Source organism: Odontesthes bonariensis, chromosome 5, assembly GCF_027942865.1.
Source record: "Odontesthes bonariensis isolate fOdoBon6 chromosome 5, fOdoBon6.hap1, whole genome shotgun sequence".
In the NCBI taxonomy this organism is placed as follows: Eukaryota; Metazoa; Chordata; class Actinopteri; order Atheriniformes; family Atherinopsidae; genus Odontesthes; species Odontesthes bonariensis.
The window spans coordinates 12573954-12598958 of record NC_134510.1 but is presented as its reverse complement, the minus strand read 5'-3'; the positions used below and the strand labels follow the sequence as shown (position 1 = coordinate 12598958).

Below are 25005 nucleotides of genomic sequence, written 5' to 3'. Positions count from 1 at the left end.
ATATGTTTATACATATATACAAAATTATAGGCAAATACATTACAATAAAACAACTTTCCATTTTTTACACAGTCTATGGTTGCATGCATAAAACACTGTGTGAAGAGCAAAACAGGTGAAATACATTGTCCAAAAAGAATCTAGACACCAAAGATCATCACTGACAACAAATCCTTTGAATAACGACCGGCACGCAGAACAGGAGGAGCTGGCCCACATGTCCATTACCCATTAACAGGATATCCGTTGGCTGCATTGGAATTCCAGAAAGACGGGCTGTTGCTCCCAGAGGCTTCGTCTTATTATAACTGATGGTTTCCGAGACTGACCTCATAGTGGCAAGATAAAAGGAAACTCGGTAATCAAACACGTAATGTCAGAAACACACATGCACACATGCTACAAATCATTGATTTGATATGACACGGCAGTGAAAGGTTTGACCTGCTAGTGACATTGGGCCAAAGCCATCCTTCCCCCGAGTGCCATCAGTGTCCATATACTAATAAACGAATCCTGATAATCCATCCAAAAATTCAGATTTTAAAGGGCATTCTCGTGATCCATGCAATTCTTTGTGCATTAGTCTGCTTTTTGCATCATTCTTTCTTACATTGGAAAGCAAATGAGAGGGATTTAGCGTACTTTCATCCTCAGATTCCTTTTGAGGCTTTTACAGGAGATGTCTGGCTTCTAAAGTGGAAAGCAATGAATTTATTAGCTCTGCTAACTGGACAAACAGATTGAACCGGAGGGCAGGGTCAGTTTAACAGAAAAGTATTTTCAAAAGCAAGAGCAAATCTTAATAGCGGGATGAATTAAATCCGGCTGCCTCTTTTTGTCGTTACCTTTCACAACTCAAGAGTGTTTCTGGAAAAGGAGAAAGCAAAGCTTCTGTAATCCCTTTCTTCGCAGAATAACTCCAAGACTCTCAGAATAGATGACCCATTAGGACTGGGTGACTAAAACGGGAACTCAATCTAATGCCTCATTTCCCCTCACAGATGAGACAAGTTTTGCGGCCTGACCTCTCCCAACAAGTCCTTTTTCGTTCTACGCGGGCCACGTTGTAGTCTCACACTTGGCTGTCTCGCTTAATCCAAAAATAATGTCGAACACATTAGTAAAGGCAAAGGCCTGGAAAATCCAATCTGAAATTCAGACTGCGTGTTCATGGACTTGAGCAATCTATATGTGGGATGCCAAGCGTGGTTTTAATGGGCATTTATCTCTGGAGAGAAACAAGTCAGAGCGGAACCACGAGAGGACTTTTTTTACTCTAAATCTAAGTACTGAAGGATAGAAATCTGACTTTTTAGAATCAGAATTTAGGACAGTTACTGATCTTCTACCACCAACTATTAGAACATTTTGGTTTACTAACACCAAGTCTTAGAAACGTTTGGATGAGATTAGCATGAGGTTGGCGGCAGACCTTCATGGTTATCATAGGATGATTACAATAACTTTCATCATCCCCTGACTTCTCAACACGTGGCCCAACCAGGTTGATGATTTCACTTCACACATCGAGAAAAATATCAACATCTACTAAATCTGGGCTGATATTCATGGGTCTCAGTTGATGCATTTGAATCATTCTGGCAACCCTTCCAAACAATTCATACTTTCTACATTTTTCCAATAGTACTGTGATGAACTGCAACATTTTAACATGCTAACTGAGGACTGTAGAGTCTGAGATGTAGCTCTTGGATGTTTTGTCATTTTTTCCCGAGCGCTGCATGGTGACAAGAGGCGTTGGTATGAGAAGAGGACACGGATGCGGAAGTTCAAGAAGGCAAACTAGATTTATTTTTACAAAAAACAAAGCAGCAACACAAAGCGCAGCTGAGCCGGTTTCAAAAATCTAACTGTGAAAAAACAAACAAAAACACTTGGCATGACATAATGTATACTTAACTTTGACGTGGCGTGAAGGTGTACATCTATGGTGCATAAGTAAGGTGCAAGGATCTCACAAAGACTAAAGGAAAACAGGGAACTTAAGTACTGTGGGGAACTGATGAGTGCAGCTGATGGAAATGAGTGGAGGTGACGTGAATGAAACCAATTACAGGGAAACTAAAACATGGGAAAGCTAAGAACTAAACTAAGGCATGACTAAAACGTGATCTAAAACCAAACATGACCTAAAACATTAGTCCATGGCATGACACATGGTCTGACCTTGGGGTGAAATTGCTGGAACATCCACTCCTGGGAAGATTGACAACCGTCTTTGATGTTTTCCACTTGTGAATAATCTTTCTCACGGTGAAACGGCCCTATAAGCCTTCCAAGGTTGATGAGCAGCAACAATTGCTTCTCTAAGATCATTGCTGATGTCTTTCCTCCTTGGCGTTGTGTGAAGACATAAATATATAACGCTTGCGGATAATCAGTTACTCGTGCTTTTGATTAACAGAATGTGACTGACATTTGCTCTCTTCCTGTAGAAACAGTAAAGTTGTATCCTACCCTGACAGTGTTTTTGCATTCGTCCCTAATATTTGTTAAATAAATGAGACGGTGTGATGTGTTTTGTTGATCATCTGAGGTTGTAGTTACCCGATTTCAAGAGCACATTGTGATCAGATCACTTTGTTTCTTTTTATTGCGTCCCGATACGTTAAGCCTTAGAATTAAAAGAGGGTGTACTTTCTTTTTCACAGGCCTACGCAGTTGCCGCTTTGGATGAATTTTGGCATTTTTTGACATTTTTATGTAGCAACTTCATTCAGAGCTAATTTTTTATTCGTGACATACTTTGGTCTCCGATTAAAAATTTAAATGCTGACATTGGTCATTTGCATATGTTAGAATTTGAGTTGGTGAATATATTTGCCTTTTCAACATCATTATGGTAGTACGGTCAATCTGTACACGATGCTGATGTTAGCATTATGCTCAAAGCTAAGTGCTGCTAAGCACAACCTGATGGAGCAGCTAGCATGGCTTGTTTCATCAATGCTCTAAGATGTTTTTCTAGACCTATTTGGGAAAGCCTTCAACTGAAATGAATTGTGGATCCATAGGCCGATTCACTGCAGTGGGACTAATCAAAAAGGGAGTGGCTGAAAATGTACTAATTCCTATAAGAACTTCTTTGACAAATGCTAATCCTATCTGTGGAAGAAAATTAAAAAATAAAGTTGTGCTTCCATATATTCTGGAAAAATACACAGCAGTGTCAGTTTATTTCTATTCAGCTGCTATTAAAAATTGGCAGCACAGATAAAGGAAGGGCAAGCAAAAAAAAAAAAGTGTCCTCCAACCACAGACAAGTAATTACTTAACCGGAATACGTAGTAGACCTTTACTCTGGCTGATATTATTCATGAGGGTACTGTCTGAAAAGGCTAATGAGCCACACTGTGTCAGCAGTGCACGGGCCAAGAACTTCTGATATTGACACTTCTAGTGACTATCATACAGGAGAGAAAGACCAAGAGAGCCTTCAAGTCTGCAAGGCTTCCGTGCAACTGTGACTGTCATCGTGTTCAAAACAGCCACAGCAGCAAGTAATGTGGCGCAGCTCCTTCTGCTCAGTGGGCCTGAAACAAATGGGTTATTCTGAGCCCACTTCATTTACACATGTGCAGACAGGGCAGAGAGGAAATGAGAAGCCCTTGATGGTTAAGCGATGGATGTATTTAATTAGCCAATTTACTCTGTTTTGCCACCTCAGTGGGCACAATACCTCTTTGTATTTATGAAAGTAATTGTCGCCTGCTGCATCAGCATTCAGCAGATCCGGGCATGCCGTCAGAGGTAAAAATTTCCCCCTCGTTCCCACAAGGAGCTTGTAAAAATAGACATGCAGGCAGATATTATGCTGCACTGTTTTTCAGAAATAATCTATGCAGACGGGATGCTGTGTTCACAGGGCGTGTAGTAGAGGTGGCAGCATCAGAATCCTGAGCAAGAAAGCATAATAAGCCACTTTGTTTGACCCTGCTAGCTGAAGTGCAGGCAGTTTCACGGGTAATCGAGTGCCCCCCCCCCCCCCCCATGCATCATGAAATGATGTAAAATATGAGACCTTTTTAAGACTGAAACCAAAGGAGAGTTCAACAATTGTGCGAGCAGCTAAGCGAGGATGCAATACGCAGCCAATACGCACTTTGTGCTAAATGTCAAGACCTACATTAATAAGGTGAATTTTTCCTCTGGGGACCAAGAATGCCTCTCAGGTATTTTGTGTCAATGTTCCTGATAGTTACAAACAATAAATACCAAATGTCATGGTGACTAGTTAAAATGAGGAGAACCACCGAAAATTCATGCACTCGGAACCGAGAATGTTTTTTTTTTTTTTTTTTATAAATTTTTTTTTTGGGTCTTTTTATGCGTTTATTTGACTGGACAGTGGAGAGAGACAGGAAGCAGGGGGCAGAGAGAGGGGGAACAACACGCAGCAAAGGGCCGTCCGATGCGGGACTCGAACCAGGGCCAGCTGCAGCGAGGACTATAGCCTCTGAATGTTTTTAAATCTAATTTCATTATTATCCATCCATTCCATGATGTTTAGCCTGAACCGAAGCAGAGGACTGAGTTCATCGCCATCGCCATCCTTCGATCCACAATGTCACTTAACAAGTATTCTGTACACGCTAAAAAAACGATTTGACCAGCCTGCATCACGTGACTTCAGAAAATAAAGCGTGTCATTTATTTAAAATCGAAAGTTATGTTTTTAAGATTTTAACCACCCTTGACCTAGAGTCCAGGTGCCTAACGGGCATGCCTGCAATCTGGAGCTGATACCTGCTGAAAACTGCTGAAATCACAAATCAAGCACGAGCATTTTGCTTTCAGACCAAGAGCAACTGGTGCTTAGAGACTATAGTAACAAAAAGAGGTTTACAGTGAGATTTTTCCAGTTTCTACATGCGATAATGTTGTTGTTCGATTCAGTTAAATATTAAATAAAAAGCCATGTTGCATTTATGTCCCTCCCATAGATACAACAGTCAAACAGCAGCAGTTTGACAAAAATCACCTCCCTCATCTGACTGTAATTACACACAAGTGGAGGATGCCCCGTTTCACCCTGGGGCTCATGTGTCTGTACACTGAGCTTTAATCTAGAGCCAAGTTAGAAATGATATCCCGCACATGCGGCAGCATGCATATCAAACAAACGGGAATAAAGATACATCTTTGGAAAACATGTTTGGTTTTTTTTAATCGTGTTTTTCTCGAGTGGTTAAAAAAAAACCCAAAAAAAAAACACCTGGAGCAATTTTTACACTTTTACACTGGTATTAAAAAAAGGGTTCAAAGTTCCGCGTCATCGGAATGTGAAATGATGTAGTCTGGAAGTCTGCCTGTTTCAACACGAATCAGCGAAACGAGATGAAACCTTTCTACATTTCCCTCTGCAGTCAACGGTTTCCTCACATCGAACTGCGTCTGTGTCTTGACATAGAAACAGTGCATGTGCAAGCTCAGAGAGGTTCCTCCATCAGCAGTCCCGGCTCTTATTAAGATCTTTTTTGGAGTGCTGAGCGGAGTCAGGACCGCCCGGCTCCGTCCTCAGAACTCACACTCTCAGGTACGCCACCTGCCAAAAAAAAAAAAAACAAGATTGAAATCTACAGAGGAGCTCACAACATGGGGGAGTAAAAATAACATTTTGTTGAACTTTTACTAAAAATCCCAGTAAGCTGTGGGAGGGTTTTTCTTTTGTTCTCCAAAGCACAAATGTACTGGTTTTCTGTGGTCTGTTAATCACGGCAGCAGCACAATATCAGCACATTTCTGTCTTAAGAAAAAAAATTAAAAATAAATAAATAAAACAGTTGGCAGGAGTTTATTCAGCCTTAAAAAAAAACACACGTTTAGATAAACAGAGCCCCGTCCTATCCCTCCATCTGCTGCTCCTGGGCGTCTGCCTGCTGCAGACGGTGGTTTCGCTCCGCTGAGGGCTCTATATTGGAATGATGGATGAGGGCTTTTGCCTCAGTCAAGGCCCTGTGTTCTCCGTCCCCATGCCGATGTCTGCTTACCACTCGAGCGCATCACCGGTAACTCATACAAACGATAAGAAACGGCAAGCAGAGGTGAGCTGCTGCCAACACAGCTCCCGAGTCTTCAGAGAGAAGGTAAGGCGTGATAAGGAAATTGGAGCGATGGGAGTCTGGACAGCTTGTGATTCGAAGGAACCGATCCTTCGGGGGAGGGGAAGCAGATTAGAAATCAAATGAAGAGTTTTTTGGGGGGCATTGAAAGATGAATTATTTCTCTTTAAAGCTAACATAAAGAGGAATAAATGGTCACAATTATCTGAAGGTACATTTTTCTGTTTACCACAAAACTGCTTTAGTCTAATGATGATTAGTCTGATCGATCAATGAACGGGGGAAGGTCCCTCCCATTCCCGGAGATATGCTCTGCTAAAAGCACTGCAGGAAAAAAAAAAAAAGGTTTTATGTCGCATTACCCAAAAAATGTAACCAAAACAGTTAGATCAGAGGTTTGAGGCAGGGGGCTGTAAATGGTACAAAGAGAGGCTCAGTGAGTGAAGGTAAGGAGTCACTACATTATTCATCAAAAGAATCGTTCAAATGTTTGTGATGTGGTGAAATAGCTCAGATACTTTGGTCCTGGTGGAATCTGACTGTTCTTCATACAGTTAGGAGAGTACAGAGCGCGTGTGGTCTGGATGTGTCGCGCTGCAATATGTGGTTAGCTTAGCTCAGTTAAATTAATAAGCAGATCAAGCCCTCTAAGAAACCTTCCCGATGGGAAACGGCTGCCTCGTGTTGTTCTTTGACACATTTCTAACATACTCTTTCTAATGCTTTTTTTTCAGCGCGTTCAGCTAATTCAGTCTTTCTGATTCAGTGAGAACAGATGTGATTTTTATCAGTCTGTGAAGGCCCGCCCACAACACTCGACGACAGCGCACTCTTTGGAAACCAGTCCAATGTGAAATATCACCGCAAAGCCTCGGGAGGAACACATCTAGCTGTAATGAAAGGTTACATTTGGCAGTTTAATTTTCCATTTCCACAAAGGTGCTTCAGTTCAAGGGTTATTACGAACCGGTAGCTACTGCAATGCTGGACTATTAAAGGTACTGAGACAATGACAAGAGGCTGGTGTATTAGGAGGTCTCATGAGCAGAGCCAGTGTTTCATGCTCTTATCATCAAGCATGGGAGAATATTTCCTCCCATATGAAGAAACAGAGTGAAACAGTGTGTGGAACAGTAGCAAATGGCCCCAAAAAAAGGGGGAGTGTCCTCCGGTTAAACAGATAATAAGAGATGGACAAGGAAAAATGAGCAAAGCCACTGACCCATATAATGATATAAGGCTGTTACCATGCTTGGGTGTGTATGCAGCTCACCCCAAGGACATGATCTGGATCTAAAACTAATGCACCACAATGACGGGTCCCAAACTGCCGCCTTTAAGATGCTGGAAATGTACAACTCAATTATTAACAGCCTTGAATGCCGTTTTATAGTTGTTGCGTACGTGACTAATGGCTGCGCTGCCGAATCTAGGAGGATTAGAATGAGAGATGAAATCGTAACTGTGGAGGGGATGAACGTGCATGTGAGGTCAGGCAGCGGAAAAAGGATTTCAATTGACTGATAAACTATCACGTAACCTAATTAAAGTCAATTTGATTAAAACAGTCCTGATGTGATCAAAAACGGAGCCGTGTTCGACCGTTTTCCCAGAGCTGAAGCGATCCTTCACCACACACAATGGGCCGTTTATCATTCCACGACAGTGACCTCCATGGTGGAGGCAGCAACAACGAAAATAGGAAATGGAGAAAACTGTAAACAAATAAACTAAAATAATGAAAACGCTAAAGTACTGACGGATAAAAACATGTGAAGTGAGGACAAGAGTCATGCATTTTCAACTGATTTGATAGCTTTCTAACACTTTTAAAACACTATTGCTTGTATAGTCAGCTGACTTTTGTTGGCTGAGACGGCATCTGGGTCCCAGTATTGGGCAGGCTGGCTCGCTGGCAAGACTTCCAGGGTTACTTTAGGGAGCCGAGTAAAGCTTCTCAGAATCTGTGCTTCTCCTGCTCCGACAGTCTAACAGTCTGCAACAGAACAGTCCTACTGGCACGAGGTAAGACACAAACAGTTGATACAATAAGCTAAAAAGTGACAGATAAATGGCTGCAACAGCATCTGCCAATCCAAGCAGCAAAAGGAATGAACATTAGGCCATAAAAACACACTCATGCAATAATTCCACTAACTATGCAGAGGGTAAACAACACTGACACCGGCCTTTTTCCCTTTTTTGAGCAATTTCAGACTCATTTACACTGAGCTGAGAAAGTGGTCCAAATCTGGTGTAAACACTGACGCAGAAGAGCATCACAGACCCACTGCTCTGATGATAAATTCTTTTGGAGCACCGGTCCGCACGCAATGAATTCTGATGCGTGCATCTTGCAGAAAGCAATGCATTGCTTATATCATATGTCTTCCAACATAGACGCGGTGTACAGAAGGGGCCTGAGCCGTCTCTTTTTCCTGAGACGGCTCAGGTCCTTCAATATCTGCAGTGATATGATGAGTATGTTTTATCACACTATCATTGAGAGTGCACTGTTCTATGCTGCTGTCTGCTGGGGGAGTTGCACTACAGACAGAAACTGTAGGCGCCTGGACAAACTGGTGAAAAAAGGCTGGTTCTGTTGTAGGCAGAAGGCTGGACCCTCTCTGTGCTGTGGTGGAGAAACGGATGAGGAGGAAGTTAGATTCTGTGATGGAGAATAATAAACATCCTCTCCACAGCATCCTGACAGGACAGAGGAGTAGCTGCAGTGAGAGGCTCATCTCAGTGAGAGGCCCATCTCAGTGAGAGGCTCATCTCTGTGAGAGGCTCATCTCAGTGAGAGGCTCATCTCAGTGAGAGGCTCATCTCAGTGAGAGGCTCATCTCAGTGAGAGGCTCATCTCTCTGCGCTGCAGGACTGAGAGGTTCAGAAGGTCCTTTGTTCCCACAGCCATAAGCCTTTATAACAGTGACTGCTGAGTTCTTCTTAAATTGATTGATTGATTTTTATTTATTTGTTTATTTTGCCATTTACTATTATTTAGTTAGTAGTAGAATTATTATTGTTGTTTTATTGTTGTTAATTCAATCATTGTAAATATTTAAAAAAATGTTGAGCTACTTGAAGAATTTGAATTTCCCCCATTTGGGGGATAAATAAAGTATTTTTCCATTTCTATTTGGCGGAAAAGCGGCAGCCGCTGCTGTTCAGAAGCTGTGGACAACGGAGAGACCGGGGGAGATGCAACTCCTCAGCTATTAAAGATAAAACACAGGATCGGTGTCCGTTTAACCTACGTGCAGGCTCTGTGGGAGTGGGGGAGGGGGAGTGTTCCTGGAAACTACAGTGAGCAGGATCTACGTTACACCCATTACACTGGCAGGCCCAATGATGGAGGGTGGTGCAGCCCACACATTCCACAGAGGCAGCGTAATAACAGGCCGGGTTATGGAGCAGACTTTGATCTACTCACAGTGCAGTGACGGCTGGTATTAGGGGAGTAACTCTGGGACGCCAGTGATCACTGTCTAGCCTCCTGGAGGTGTCGTGGGCCCAACTAAACAAAACACTGATGAAAGGAAGGTTCCCACCTGATGACCCCAATGACATGTTGGTCAGCACTGCTCACTGGTCTATATAGGGGCTATAGGGATCAGGAGGTTCTAGCACAGGTTTATTGTATTTAATTTGAACATGAGCTGGAATCAAAAAGAAAAAAGAAAGAAAAAACACAGGCACACACCCAGAGAGAGAGAGAGAGAGAGAGAGAGAGAGAGAGAGAGAGAGAGAGAGAGAGAGAGAGAGATTCAAAAGAAGGAAAGAAAAGGCGGTCTTAGGACGTGTGATGCCTGGAAGTCTACTTGATGCAGTTTGGTTCCATATTGAAAGAAGAGCCAAGTACGCATGAACGTAACTTTGGACCTCTCTTAAATAAATTCATGCCCCAAATGGAATACTAGCTTGTAGCTGTGAAAGCTGTTACAGGAGACATTCTAATGTCATAGTGGAAAACCCACAGATTTTTCAATTTATCAATCTATTAACTATACCTGCTCTCAAGCCAAGTCACTCTCCACAACCAGAGCAAGTGAGAACACCTGTAAGTGTACGGACAGCCTTCAATGTTCCCGAGATCGTCGTCTCCAAAAACAAGATTTAGTTGGGTTTTTTATTTTGGTGAAACCGGTCTCTTCTGTTTGCCATTCGTCACTTTTCCTCATGGACACTACTGTAATTCTATGTACGATTTCTGTGTTTTGTAAATCTTATTATGGTCATTAAAAATATGGATTCAAATAAAAATAAAAATTTTTTTTTTATTGCTGTGTGGTTTCTGCCACCACACAGGTACTGTGCAAGCCTGTTGTGTCCGGTTATTTATCAACCTATGTTCCCTAAACTTAATGTGTGTCGGCCTTTCTTCTCTCATTCTATCAGATTGTGCTGATGAGGTTGCCACCACCACAATTAGGGAAAAAAATATGCTTATACTGCTTATACAATACTGATACTTCCGCTGAAATAGAGAAAATGACCCTTGAAGTCAAGATCGTTCCCTTAAATCTTACTTTACCTTCAATAAACCTCCACAGCCACACCTTTACTTCCAGTGGTCATTATGTTCTGCTCTCTTAATGAATTATTCGGGTGAAAAATATCTCACTTCTTCTTCTATTATGTTATCTTCCTCTGTCATCAACTTCTTTCAACTGTAAGAGTTCCTTCCCAAAACTTTCTGAGCAGGAAGTGGAGGATAATAATGCTAATTAACGCTGTTACTGCGTTTAAAATGGCTGGGAGAATAGAGCTGTCAGCAAAGTGAACACCTCCTATTTTCTAGTCAAAGGGTTCCTCTCCGCAGCCCAGGATAACTAGACACTTTGCACAATTACAGGTATGCAGACGCAAGAATAAGGCTGACAAAGTGAAATGTTACATTTGGCCCACATAATCCCTAAAGCGAGGCTGTTAACTGAAAGCTCTGAATCGTGAAATTAATTAAGGCAGGATGAAAACTCTGTCAAGCACTACTGAATAACAGAAAAACAAAGCGCCGTACGTCTAAAGTGAGGGAAGTAAGTGATGTGCTCGCAGCTGAAACAGAATGTGCTGCACGGCCAATGCAGCCTTTCTTCCGAATTAAAGATAAATGAGAGGACGTAGAGCATCCCTCTGCTTTTAGTACACAGTATCAGCATTAAAACTTCAGAGAGATCAAAAAAGTGCATGAATATGCCATGTATCGACATAGCCTTGTCATCATCTGTTACTTCACAGCACAAAGAAAATGCCTCACCTCGTAGGACCTCATGCAACGCATGGAGGCAGGAAGAGCAGAGTTGCTGTCATCTATCACTTGCAGCAGCTCCTCACACACCTTCAGAGGCAGCACCACGGGGTGTCCGATGGCATTCACCTCCCAACTAGCAACAATCCTGAAAACACAAGCACACAGAGCAGGTGTGATTTATGGTGGCAGTCGCGGCATTATACAACCAAGATGATGCCCAGAGTAGCCGCTGTCACTCTCAAGCTGAAGAGAGTCTCTTGGCCGTTTTACTGAAGTAGTTTTGATGCCGTGAAGCCAAAGAGATGAGCAGAACGCTCCAATCTGGAGTGATCATAGGAGGAGAAATCGGTCCGTGTGCGAGACGGCAACAAAAAGAAGAGGAGAGTGAGGGGAGAAGAGGAAGAGTGAATGGGAGAACAAAGATTGATGCTCTGTCAGTGTGTGGCGTTGATCTAGTTTCTTTGGGTGACGTTTAGCCGTCTGTGCCGTCTCAGAGCGGGAATCCTCAACTGCTCAAAGCCTTGGCACTTTTACCTAAAGGCCCGAGAAAGTCTGCAATTAGCTTCATATTAAGCTGTTCGCATAATAAATCCAGTAATGCTTTCTACGTTGATCCCAAACCAGTTAGCAGCTCGACGCTTGCGGGGAAAAGCAGTTAGTCATGGAACATTCTATTTAACGCCTCACAAATGAGAACGCTGCGACCTGACTTCGGATAAGTGGAAAAAAAATGGACGAATAACAGGATATGGGAATGAAATCTACTTAAAATAAGGAGTTGAGCCAACTATTCTTCATTGCACTCAATTTCCTCATCAAACAGACCTGCTGTTTCCCATTGTACTAAACTGCGATGGCACCTGCAACTTTCGCCCAACACTAATCAACTCTGTGCCATTAGTGATGTGCATAATCCACTTAGGCGCCGGCTCACTGCTTCTCCAGCCAATTATTGGCAGTATAAACAACGCATACTGCAACATCCAGCTGCAGTCAACTGGAACAGACTGTATCCCCAGTAAGAAGGCCGCCACCCTGGGAATTCAGCTCCCCAGGCATAGCATTCAATTTAAACTGTCAGAGATGAGTGATGAAGGATGCATAGTAGGTTATGGAGGGGGGGCGGGAATGGAAGTGTTGGTAACACCCGCAGAAAAAGGTGGAATTCAAGAAAAGTTTGGTCTGAAATGTCCCAACGAGGGCCAGGACCCTTATGTGGGGGCTTATTTTGACCAGGATTTAAACATGAACCATACATAAGAACTTTAAGAACTATCAGAAACTCTCACTGGCTAACAAGAAGCACAGACTGACAGCACGATAAATGCTGTTTCTCCAACAGAGATCAGTGACCCGTTTGTTTTTCACAGATGAAATGCTTTGAATCTGCAGATCATCCCTGCACATTACGTTCTACGTACAGCATTCGAGAAACCAAACTCAACTACTTGCTCGGGATGGCTGTACAGCTCATTTGCGTAAGCTGCGAGAAACCAATGAAAACAGATGCTAGGAACCTACAGGAGAAGCTGGGTGGGGAAGAGAGTAGAGGCGAGAAAGAGAAGTCACTTGGCACATTTTTCTCTTGTGAAGCTGGCAGACCTGACATGTTGTGCCCTTTGCTACAACAGCATAAAGTCTGATTCTGTAAGCCATCACGTTCAACTGCATTGGACAGCTGGGGGGGCTGTGATGTGGCACAGCCGGTCAGTACATTCGTAGATCCAAACTCACTGAGCGAAGGTGAGACTCATACCTCAACACATTATTAAGGCCATGAGAGACTCCGTTGTGGCAAAAACTTTGACATACACTATATTAACATTTTTAACATCTGTAGGAGTGGGACTTTAAGAAGTTCTTCAGACAATATGAATCCAGGTTTAACTAGTGGAAAGTCAATCCACGTTGCAGTTGGGACTGCAGAAACACAAAGATTCCCATCTGAACCATGACGTCGTTAAAGATGACCAGAGGTGAACAGCGCAACTTCCACGTTTTGACGTTGTAGAGCTAAGCTGTTGTAGGAGAGCAGCACTCGAACATCAGCAGCCTTAGATGGACAAAACACAGCAAAGTTTAATAAAGGAAAGGTCCAACTTTGTTACAACACGCCGAGGTCAGACCCAGAACCAGTACTTCAGATCGGCTCAGAACGTCTACAGCTAACGTCGCCACTGGCATTTAGAAACACTCAAATATTAATCCTGAGCTCTGATGAGAGGGTTAGGGTGCAAACCGTGGAGCAGCAGAAACTCTCATTTCCTTTCTGGCTTGGATTAATACAGCGGCACCGGCGTGAAAGAGCTTCTTCAGTGAGTGAAAAGCACATGTTGGTGTTTTACCAGAGGAGCGTCTCTCTCGGCCTCTTACTTCAGTCAACTCTCGCAGTTAATCGAGTCATTCAGCTATACTTTTGCTGCTTTGACTGATGAGCTCTTTTTCCTCCCTTTGTGTGAGTTTTGTCTCTAATTACCGTCTCTCTGTCAGTCAGCAAGTAGCCCTGTGAAAATGAGGGGGGAAAAAAAACAAACAACAAACCAAAACCTCCGTGTTCTGCCTTCACGCCGGCTGGCTGCGGGAGGAGGATGATGAGGAGGAGGAAGGGGGATGCTGAGTGCTGATTCGGTTGAAAATAATGAGGGTTGAAGGTTCATCCAGTGGGGTGCTGCTTTACTGAGCGCGCAGAGACACTTGCAACGCATCCGTCTACTCGTCTCTAATGCAGCACAGTGAGGCACACAGAACCTCGCTGCGGTCAAAACAACGCCCCCACATTAGTGTGGCAACTGATCTATAGATGGCCAGCTCATTTGCAAAATAAAAGACCATTTTAATGACCAAGCAGGAACCTTTAATGCAAAGTCTTCCATCAAGAGCAAAAACCTGTTCACCTGTGAAGTCGACTTTAATTCCTCAGAGTGAGCAGAGACAGGTGCTGACTGAGCGGGCGCGCCGGAGAGATGAACGGATACGATTAGGAAGAGGAAAACAAAGATGGAAGGAGGGGCGGGGGATGTGGTAAGTGTCCTCGCTTACTCTCTCTGCTGGATGTCTGCGTCGGAGCAGGGGATGTAGAGGAGTTTCAGTGCTCTGGCAGCACTGGGATTCTCGTCGCTGACGCACTTCTCCGGGACTGAAGCCATGATGGAGTCGCTGTTCAGCAGCCAGATCTGCAGGAGGAGCAGACAGGTCACTTTACACCTCCGAATCTTAGAGATGAGCCAGTCGTATCAACTACAATGAAATGTGTGTAAATGAAGTAAAAGTACAACACAAATATCGAATAGTATGTCTGTTTGTATTAATAAACTCAAGTCCTTTTTCTCATAATGGGGCTCAATAAGATCAGAAGAGAGGAAAAAAAGTTCATCCTGCAGTCTTTTATTCAGGTCTCATACACATGTGAGGTCCATCACATTTATCGTGGAATCTGCTCAATTTTTGTCCAATTTCACACAAGATTGATTATACTGTGAATGCTATCCTGAGTTCCAGTGGGGAGTTTTAAGGTCCTGCTGTTTAAAGTTGCAGAGAACACCCAGAGACGGCAGTTCTGTGGCATTTTTGTTGTGCAACTGAACAGACTGTAAAATAAGCTACAACTTCAGTTCAAGTAATACTCTAAAATGAAGCGTTTCTACACGTCAAAGTGTGATCAGAACAGAGACTTACAGAGGCTGCTGCATTAAATAAATGATAGTAGAACTGCAGCCCTTTAATATTGCAGTGGCGTGTAGCTGTTGTTCTGCAGCACATCGCCTTTAATAAGCCACTAAAAGCTTCAAACCTGCAGAAATTGCAGTCAATCACCCCTATTCATTGTTTTTCTTTAAACTAAAATAACGTTTATTTCTTATTATGCTCAGTGGTCCGTACCAGTAAGAAGGCTTTTCCATCAGGTGTCTGAACCAAGAAGTGGAAGGTGGTCAGTGAGTTGGACAGCTTCAGCAGCCTCGCTGCTACCGTCTTCTCAAGAAAGAGAGACCTGTTAAAGAAAAAAGAAAGACAACGTTCATTCGTCTACATATTCCTTCCTAAAACAACACGCTTACTTAACAGGGCTCCAGACTAACTGTTTTCACTAGGAGCGCTGTAGCCCCCCCAACTGAAAATTTTAGGGGCGCAACCAGGAATTTTACACCATAAATCAATATACTAACCAAATTAAGCCATTCTTCCTTTGAGGATCGAGCTGGCTTTTGAATTTGGTGAATGGTAGTTCCTCCTTAGCCACAAAGTAGGCCATGTTAAATTTCAGTTCATTTCTGCCTCATCTGCGCTATGACTTACAGCCTCTTGTCTTCTAAAAGCTTTCATTTCATTTTAACATGTCTCGGCATACTCTATGCTTGAGGCTATAACATTGTGTTTCAGCAGTGTGTCATGTTTAAACTGCAAAGTGCCTGCACTGTCGGCAAAGTTCCTGTTCCCCGCAGTTCTAGGGTTGTGACTGCAACATTTGCAGTTCATGGAGTTAGTCTCCTTAAAGCTGGATTTATATTTGACACGTCTTAAGGCTTACAGTACCTGTACGCAGGCTGAAAACCCATCTCTTCAGGAAACACTACCCTGATCCGCCCTCTTAGGACATCACCTGTTTCGTCCTAGCTCCTTACGCACTTATTTGTTTCCTAAATTGTCTTTGTTTTCTAAATTGTCTTCCCATTTGTCTAGGTACCTAACTTACTGCACTTACTCTAGCACTAGTTATGCTCTTAGCCGTTTGGTTTTGGAAGGAAATGCACTTATGATTTCTTGTGACCTGAAGTTCTTTTGCCTACCGATGTGGAACACACTTATTGTAAGTCGCTTTGGATAAAAGCGTCTGCAAAATGACCGGAATGTAATGTACCTCAACCAGCTGAATTCTCGCAGCCACTCTTCGCGAAAATTTGGGGTTCGGACCTTTTTCGCCACACAAACCTCTGAAATATTATCATCATCATGATCCAACTGTGACACTGTAGACTGTGGCACTGGCACACTAGCCGCAGGTCCAAAGAACGAGTCAATAGTTTGCTTGCTCATTTCAAACGCACACAGGTTGTGATGTGAAATCTTTCTCTTTCACCTTCCACAGACGTTTGTAAATGCACGCGCGATTAACTGTAGGACCCTCCCACTCCACACATTAGCCACTTACAGTATCCTTCTCACACTCATTGGCTTACGGATTCAATGAAGCGCCCCTTCCCCATTTAACGTGTAAAATAAAAAATAAAAAATGTATTTTTAAAAAAGGGGCAAATTTACTGGTCGCGCATGCGAGCAGATGTGAAATTCAGTCGCGCCCACACAAATTTTGGTCGCAAAATGCAACCATTTGGTCGCAGTCTGGAACCCTGCTTAAGGTTATGCCCACATGTTGGTGGTGCTTTCAAAGTCAGAAAGAATATGGCTTTTGGAAAGATTTAAAAAGGTATTTCCTGTTCACCAAAAGCTTCCAAATTATGAAAAGGATACAACTATCAGCCACAGCATTAAGACCACTGATAAGATGAAAAATATCACCGATCGTGTCGTTAAACAAACGCTCAGAAAAAGCTTGCAGAACACGACTAAGTGCACAAAGAGGCGTCTCGTTGCTGGGCCAGCAGATCTCATCAAATCAAACTGGAACAAGTCTGATCCCTAATGACACAAACTGAAAGTCTACAGCACCCACAAGATCTGCAGCCAATGTCACGGTGCATCCCAGAGGTTCTGTGCCCGTGACATGACGGATTAGAGCTGTTGGGACTGCACAGCAATATTCGGCAGATAGTTTTAATAATCTGGTTGATTGATGCAGGTCCAGGGCAAGTTGGGCTTTAAATCGGATTCAGTAAAAAAGGCCGACGCTCAGAACTTCACAGAGGCAGGGGACATCCTCGTCCAAGCCAGCTAATCCAGGTAGCTTTGCCATGCTACCAGAACAGCAGACCATTCAGTCGGTTGTCAGTCACGGAACAATCTTCGCCAGCCTAAAAATGCTAAAAGCCAAACTTTCCACGCCAACACCTGGTTCAGACGGCAGATGATCCAATGAGATGTGTGGTCACCTTCTCATGTGCAACCACTGGCTGCATGGTGAGCAGTGCTGGCTTATCATTGGTCAGATCAGTAGCTGGCTTTGACAGGGATATAACCTACTGCCAATGTACTACCAAGGCTTAATTTAGCCCTTTTATTGTACACCAGATATCTAAAATGGTAGCCTGGGTGCCAGCCGAACTTAGCCCCGCCCATAAAAGTTTTGGTCGGGAAGTTCGGTCTGGCTCTGCTCAGTTGGGAAATCATTATGCCCGACCAAGAATCGGTCGACCCAATCAGATTGCCAGGGCGGGCTTTATACGATGATGGACAGATGATCAACAGGGACATTATCGAGTACGTCACTAAAGAGCTGAACATGGCTGCTGCTGGAGAGCTAGGGTGTGTAGATTCTGCCATCGAGTCTGTTCTACAGGATCTCCACATTGCATTCATTTTGAAAGACGAACAGAGGAATGCGATAAAGGCTTTTATCGATAGAAAAGATGTTTTTGCCGTTCTTCCTACAACAAGTGTGTGTTGCTTAATCTACGTCACATACTACGTTGCTCTGATTGGTTGTAGGTCTATCCAATTGAGCGAAGAGGCATTTTTTCTCCTGGTTCGGTTAAAATACGCCCCATACTCAAATCTCTATTGAGCGGTATCAGACTCACATTCTGACTAGAATCGTGAGTATGACGTAGTCAGGCTACTAAAATGGTACCACATGTCAAATAATGCAGCCCTGTGACCCTAAGAGAACATTTTATACTGGTTTGTCCTTTATTTCATCACCAGTACCTTGAAAAGAAAAAATGTTTTTGAGATCTGCAGTAAAAAAAAAAAAAGCAAGCAAATAATGAACTTGCATACTCCAAATATTCTGAATAGCGCAGAGGAAGATGTGGCTATTTAAATGTTTCATTCAGACCCACATTCTAACATCATAATAATTTGTGAAAGACACAACAGGTTTCATCTAAATCCAATCAGTGCACAATGCACAAATGACCCCAAACTGACTGAACTGATATTATTGTAAAAGGAGAAAAAGAATAAACAGCAGCGGTTGCAATGATCAACCAAGAAAGACTTATTGTCTCCTGCAACACCTGCGGAGAACAACCGCTTTTATTTCCCCCTTATGAAAGAATGTGTTTTCACAGCCACAGTTTTCTAATTGTCACCATCAGGAACTTGGATAAAGATTTTTTTTAAAAACCTGCCTGTTCAGTGAAGCTTCTGGCTTCCGATCTCCCACAGCGGGCTCCACCACCACCTGTGTGATGTACAGTTTCAGCGTCTCTGGGAGACACAACAGGGAGAGGTTCGTATGCGCTGTTGGGTATTGTGCTTATTTATAAAACTCTGTTAGAATGGTGCGTACCTGGCGCGACGGCCTCCCCCAACACCGATGAGCAGCTCGCGCAGGAGATAAGTGCTACACGGCGGCAGGCTTTCTGTGCAAACGACAAGGTAAAAAACCGTAATCAATAGCAGCGATAACCGGGGTGTGGGAGAGAAGACAAGGGACGGAGAGAGAGATATACAGATTGTTTTCCTGCTCTTTCTATTTCTCATTTGCAGTCAAGCAAAGACTGATCTTTGTGTGGAGAATGACTAATGGAAGAGAGGGGAGATCAATCCTCATTTAAAACTGGAGCTGGACTTCACTGACGCAGCCGTCAGAGGGTCGCGCATCTCTGCTGGCGAGTGTTCTGTTTTATATAAAAATGGATACAATTCATTAAAATGTCCTGAAACAACTTACCTTAGGATCTTGGCTGTCCACCGCGCCAACAGGACTCACTTCCTGGGTCAGAGTCTGGTCGCAGCTGCCATCACGGGCCAGCAGGATGAAGCTGTCACCCAATAAACAATCCTCTGCTCGGGGCAGCAGCTTCTTGTTGGCAAATGGATCAGGGTGGCAACACCATTCGTCCACGATAGCATTCCAGTTCCCGTTAGGCAGAGGAAGAACTCGCTTAAACACTCTGAAGAAGAGGGTAAACAAAAAAAAGAACACAATTCACTCCATTTACTGTCCAGGGATGTTTAGGTGGTGAATTAACTGGCTCCTCGTGCCATAAGAAGCGTTATGGCTCAGTAGACAGAATAGTATCAGCCAGGTTTCCATCCACAAGCAAGGCAAATAAAAGTTGAGGCAATCTGTTCAGAAGCCGAAATAAAGATACACTTTTCCATTGACTTTTTTTTTTCTTGTGAGTGAACTGGTCTGAGCAGTGTTGCCGGAGGTTGGTGGTTTGTTTGCTGGTGGTTGTAATTCAGTAAAGGAAGTAGCTGGTCGTTACGGAAACTGAACCTTCAGGAGAACACAAACAGAAAATAGGCACACCAGCACAAAAAGGAGCCCTCATTAAATTGACTTCAATGCAACACTTTTTTTTTTTAAATCTTAACTGCAGTACTGAGAAATAAATTAATTGTTAAAAAAATATAAACTTTCTGTTTTATACTAAAGGGAAGTTGTCAGAGTAAAGTAAAGAAAAAAAAGGCTGTTTAAAAAAAAAAACAAAGGCCAAATAAATAAACAAACAGCTCCCCCAAGTTTGGGAACGTCTGTAGATAAACTGTCATTTATGGGTAACGATAAGATCCACTTCATCCTGTTGTAAATTTGCACATTTATAGTATTTATAGCGTTCACTACAGTTTCTTATTTCTGATACTGAAGGTGGAATAAACATTAATGTTGACTTAAGTTATTTGGTTGACACGTCAGTTACATGTTGTATTATTCATTAGAGTCAAATATGAACTTTTTTTTTTTTTTTTTAATAATTAAATGTGACTCATGTATTGAATGGCAGGTCTCCTTTACGACATGCACTGCATTTTCTCGTCACTGCTTCCTGCCTTTAAAACGCCGCAGTTCAGTCTGACAGTTTCTGCCGTTCATTCGAGTTTGAAGTCGAGTCAACGAACTCCATTTGTGAGTTATTTCCACAAATATTGGGCCACATGAATGCACAATACTCTTGTGTATTATTCAAAGGATTTTATAAGAATCTTTATCATTTCCATTCGCCTTTTCTCTCTCACATCTTCTGAATGTAAATTTTAAAAAAAACAGCGCTGGAAACCCAGCAGAGCCCAGGTAATGACAGCAGAGACTAAGGAGAACAAGCAAGGTTGTAGAAAATATTAACTTATCGGTGTCGTTTTTAAATCTAAAGACAGAGTTTAGATATTATCTCTATGTGAGGTCTTTATGGCCAATGAATAAGGAAAAGGACACTTTGCTGTGGGATCACATGATCAGTTGAATTTTCTTATTTTTTTTAGTTGCTGCAAACATATATTTTTTCCCTGTACGTGCTGTCATGCGTAAATAGGGAACATTATGACTCCAGTCAGTACATCCACGAATACCTCATTTTGTTTTACCTTGGTGAGCACACTTTGACTGAAAAGTTCCTGTTTCTCCTCGACTCCTAAAGTTTTTGGCAACTTTTAGTGGGTTGCTGCTGCGAGCTATAACCAGAGGGCAGGAGTCTCCATAATGCAGCTATCGCAATTTTCAGCATGTCACATTGCTGACCGCGGAAAGCTACAAGGCAGTAAGAACAATACCAGAATCCAGCTGAACCACCTCGAGGTAAGAAACTATTTGTTTTTAATGGGCAGGACGGACCTTTTACATCACACATCTATAAATCTAACCCAGTCAGGCCGACAGCTGTGGAGTACCCAGAGGAGCCATCCGTCAATATTTTCGTTCCCAGACTTAACGCTTCTACTGGTGGCAGGCTCACACCATCAATACGCAGTCACTCCTCTTCCTGCGGAGGAGGGTGTAAATAAAAAGCCATCTCCACTGTCCTGCCGGCGTCCTACCTGTCCTCCAGCAGCCGGGTCATGCAGCCCTGGCAGTAGAAGCAATAAGTCTCTTTCACTCGGAGGGTCTCCATCACACTGTCAGAGGTCCCTGTGGAGGGCCAGAGGAAAGACAACGAATGAGGTGCATGTGGCCAAAGGTTGCTAACCTTTGACAGCTGAGCACAAAATCGATCAAATAATGGGTGGCGAAGCTATGCAGAGAACAATCAATCGGATTTTAATTGGGCTGCGACTGACCGTCGTCAGCCGGAGCTTTCTGTAACGATGGCAGTGACTCACACAATTTCACAAAATGCTAAATGAGTTTGGAGATTTCAGGCAACAACTTAGGCTACTGTCAGTTCAAGCCAGTTAAAGTCAGTTCCCTCATGGTTGATAATGAACTGCTTGAGGGCTGTAAATGATCTTGAGAGCAGAACTGACACCTTAACCTTTAACAATTAAGTCCAATTAGTTCAGAACAGACTGTGATGTTCAGACCCGAGTGTCCTGAACAGTACCTTCATCTGGGCTTCGCCCAACAGCGATCCGCAGTCTGAAATGCAGCTCCTCTTCACTGGATTCTCCGGCAGGTGTTGGAATGCAGGATCCTTGCTCGAAGGAGACTCCTGCTGGTAAAGTCAGGCTCAGCTCCCCTCTGGGTGTCCTGACGTTGAGGTCGGACTCTCCGCCCGACACGACCACGTCTGCGGGATCTTTGGCCACATTTTTCCTAGAGATCAGACGGACACACAAGCTTATAAGTGATGCACGCAAATATTTGTGTGGTTTTTTTTACAGAATATAAGAGAGAAAATGAATTATTTGATAATAATAAAAAGAAACTTTAGGTGAGGGCTCAAACCTAAATAAACACCATGAAATAATGATTTGTAAATGACACTATGATTAACCTCATGGTTTCTGATAAATCCTCTTTGAGGCGATCCATTAATGAACAAATCATTCTGTGACCTTTTTACTAAAGAGGGAGGATCTTTTTTGCCATTTCTCTTCCTGTCACATAAAATACAACAATGCATTTGTCCCTTGTCAACCACACGTGGTAAACATATATAGATTTGTAATTATTCGGTCTCGCGCAGCAAAGCAATCAATTTGCCAGCTTTCGCTGCAAAAGAGAATCCTTTTCTTTGTTTTTCACATTCCCTGTCAGGTATTCTGAATGGAGACATCTGAACATCGAATACTGAAATAAAGAACTGTTACGCACACATCACTACTGCAGCCATAACCATCACTATACTACAAACTGGACACTGCTGTCCAACTCTCCCTGCAGGCTGAACCTTTACAATGATTATAAAAATGTATTAAGGCACATTTCAGTTAGTTTTGGACAGGATGCAGTTCTACGCTGATTATGAATGGGACTTCTGAGTGGAAATATATTCAGCTAAATGTTGCCGCCGGGCTGTCTCTGTTTAGAAAGTCTGTGCTTTTGGAAAGACGGTGATGAACAAAGGTACTTTTTCCTGCTTTTCAAACCCCACCGACACCATCTAGTGAATCTGTAGGTGTACTGCAAGCAGCGCTCCGGACTCAAATTTGACAAGCTGCTAGGCAACATATACATTTTCGGCTTCAGTGAAAGACGGAATCAAGACTCCTTCAATCCCACTCACAGGGCTCCTGAATGTCAAAGAGCCACAGAATCTGGACACCTGCAGTGCAGAAGCACAGCAAACACCTTTGTCTGTAAATGAAGTGACATCATTCCAACAGCTGGATTCATCCAATTATATTTAAACATTGATAAAACATTTCTCTTTTATTTTCTGGACATTAGTTTTATTCCATCACGGCCTCATCCACTTTGATGTATACAACACCTGCAGAGCTGCAGGGTAAGCAGAATTATGTCTCCATTTCAGCCCGTGTTTATTAGCTCGTTTATTTTCCTGCTCATCATTTACGAGAGCTTGATGCAACGTTATTGAATGTGCTTTAGGCTGAAGGAGTGTCATCACAGTCAGTACAATATAGTGCTGGAAAGTCAAACAAAGACCTAATTATACTCCCTTATCAGTCGAGCTCACATACAATGCATGTATGTATACATACACATAAAGATTATCGGCCAATATCACAACAGAATCATAAAAACACGACAGCTAAACAAATACGTTACATTACGGCCATTTTGCAGACGCTTTTATCCAAAGCGACTTACAATAAGTGTGTTCCACATCGGTAGGCAAAAGAACTTCAGGTCACAAGAAATCACTAGTGCATTTCCTTCCAATGCACTTATGATTGGAAGGAAAATATCAAGGCACTTTACTACCAATGGCTCCACCTAGCGCAGCAACGGTCCACCATAGTTTTATGTTTGCCTCAGTGATATCTTTAATGTACTTGAATTCTTTCTGTAAGGCCAGCTCCGTCAGATTGAAGCGGTCAATATTTCAACGTGTAAATGCCCCCCCCCCCCCCATTTAACTAGAGGCTTTAGGGACAGACAGAAAGGAGTAAAGACAGTGACTTTCAACACTTGAGCAGGTCAAAAGTTTCTTTGTTAACGAGTATAAACTAGTTGCTGATTCAGCAGTACAAAGTTGACCATCCAATGTGATCTCGGACCTCAGTGCTCCTCGGTGGACAAACACAGCATCCTCTGCATAGTGCATTTCTTTTTGAAGATGCATGAATGCTCACTGTGAATCGTTACTGTCCATCACCTACATAAAAGTGTTGCCAACAACTCTCTTTTTGGCTCTGATAGAAAGGCAAGACTTGGTTTTGAGATTAAAAACCCAATTCTAACCAAAGCTTTGTCCCTGTTAGCTGACTGTGAAGCTCAACAGAGACACATTCATCATTATTGTTCTCCTTTTAAAGCAAAGGGACGACAAAGGTAGACCTCCATATAAATGGAGTCTCATTACCGATGACTGAGAGGCAGAACATATCATAATCATTCATGCGTCACATGTATTGTTGTTTATCTGGTAGCAATGAGCGAAAAGGATCTGTCCTCATTCAAAACATTTTACTTCAAAGTATGTAATCTGGTAACAACACCTGCCAAATGAAAAAATAACAAAATAACTCAGAATTCAAAGAATTCCTGCTAGGATCATCGTCATTGATGTGTTCGTCAAATTAGAGAAAATGTATTTAAAAATATAACAAAATAAATAAGTTAAAAGATCAAATCAGCCTAAAGGCTACATATATGATAAAGGTATACAACTTTAAGACACAAATTTACTATGTAAAAGACAGTACAAGTTCTTAAGTTACTTTGTTATCTTTGTCATGTGGGGGAAAAAAGGGTTTTAATAAAACTACCGTCATTTACTCTGAATATAACGTATCGACGCTGTAGCCAGTCGGGCTAAGTTAGCTAATGCTCTTACCTAGCCTAGCTTGCACCGGTAAACAAGCCAAGAAACCTTAGCAATGCTAAATGGTCATACGGCAGCTATTTATTGGAATTATCTGTTTTTTATTTACCCGACAATAAGAAGTCCACTCTGAAGCCTTTTCCTCAGCTCTAAGAAGACTCCAACACCATGTGTCTTTGCTGGCATCTCATCTGCCATTCAGACAGGATGTTCAAAAAGATTATTTTTTTTTTTTTTTAAAGAAGAAGAAGAAATTATTCACTAAAGTAAGCAGTGTCTGACTGGACGGGCGGCTATGAATATCATAAAGTCCAAAGCATGACCACCGTAAGAGTAAACACTGGTCAAGCAGAATACAGGAGTCTGCGTTTGCAAACAGCGTAACAATATGGCACGCGCAAAGTACAGTACAGTGAAGACAGAATATCCGGTCAGG

The 25005-nt window shown here is 42.6% G+C and overlaps 1 protein-coding gene across 1 annotated transcript; it reads right to left on the bottom strand.

The window, feature by feature from the left end:
- Positions 1-4805: 4805 nt before the first annotated feature.
- Positions 4806-24954, bottom strand: ube3d (ubiquitin protein ligase E3D). Its single transcript, XM_075466564.1, has 10 exons — positions 24679-24954; positions 21720-21931; positions 21217-21307; positions 19130-19352; positions 18746-18818; positions 18585-18663; positions 15220-15328; positions 14380-14513; positions 11347-11485; positions 4806-5569 (listed from the first exon to the last, which is right to left on the bottom strand). The coding sequence occupies exons 1-10, from the start codon at positions 24765-24767 to the stop codon at positions 5549-5551; spliced, it is 1170 nt and encodes a 389-aa protein (XP_075322679.1). The 5' UTR covers positions 24768-24954; the 3' UTR covers positions 4806-5548.
- Positions 24955-25005: the final 51 nt, after the last annotated feature.

What these genes read in the sequence shown, in the direction of transcription:
- ube3d (XM_075466564.1), bottom strand. Translation starts at nt 24,767, where the DNA reads ATGGCAGATGAGATGCCAGCAAAGACACATGGTGTTGGAGTCTTCTTA. An exon ending in TGGACAGCCAAGATCCTAAG is followed by an intron (nt 18,819 to 19,129) that starts GTAAGTTGTTTC and finishes TCGTTTGCACAG; the next exon opens with AAAGCCTGCCGCCGTGTAGC. An exon ending in GGGGGAGGCCGTCGCGCCAG is followed by an intron (nt 18,664 to 18,745) that starts GTACGCACCATT and finishes TGTGTCTCCCAG; the next exon opens with AGACGCTGAAACTGTACATC.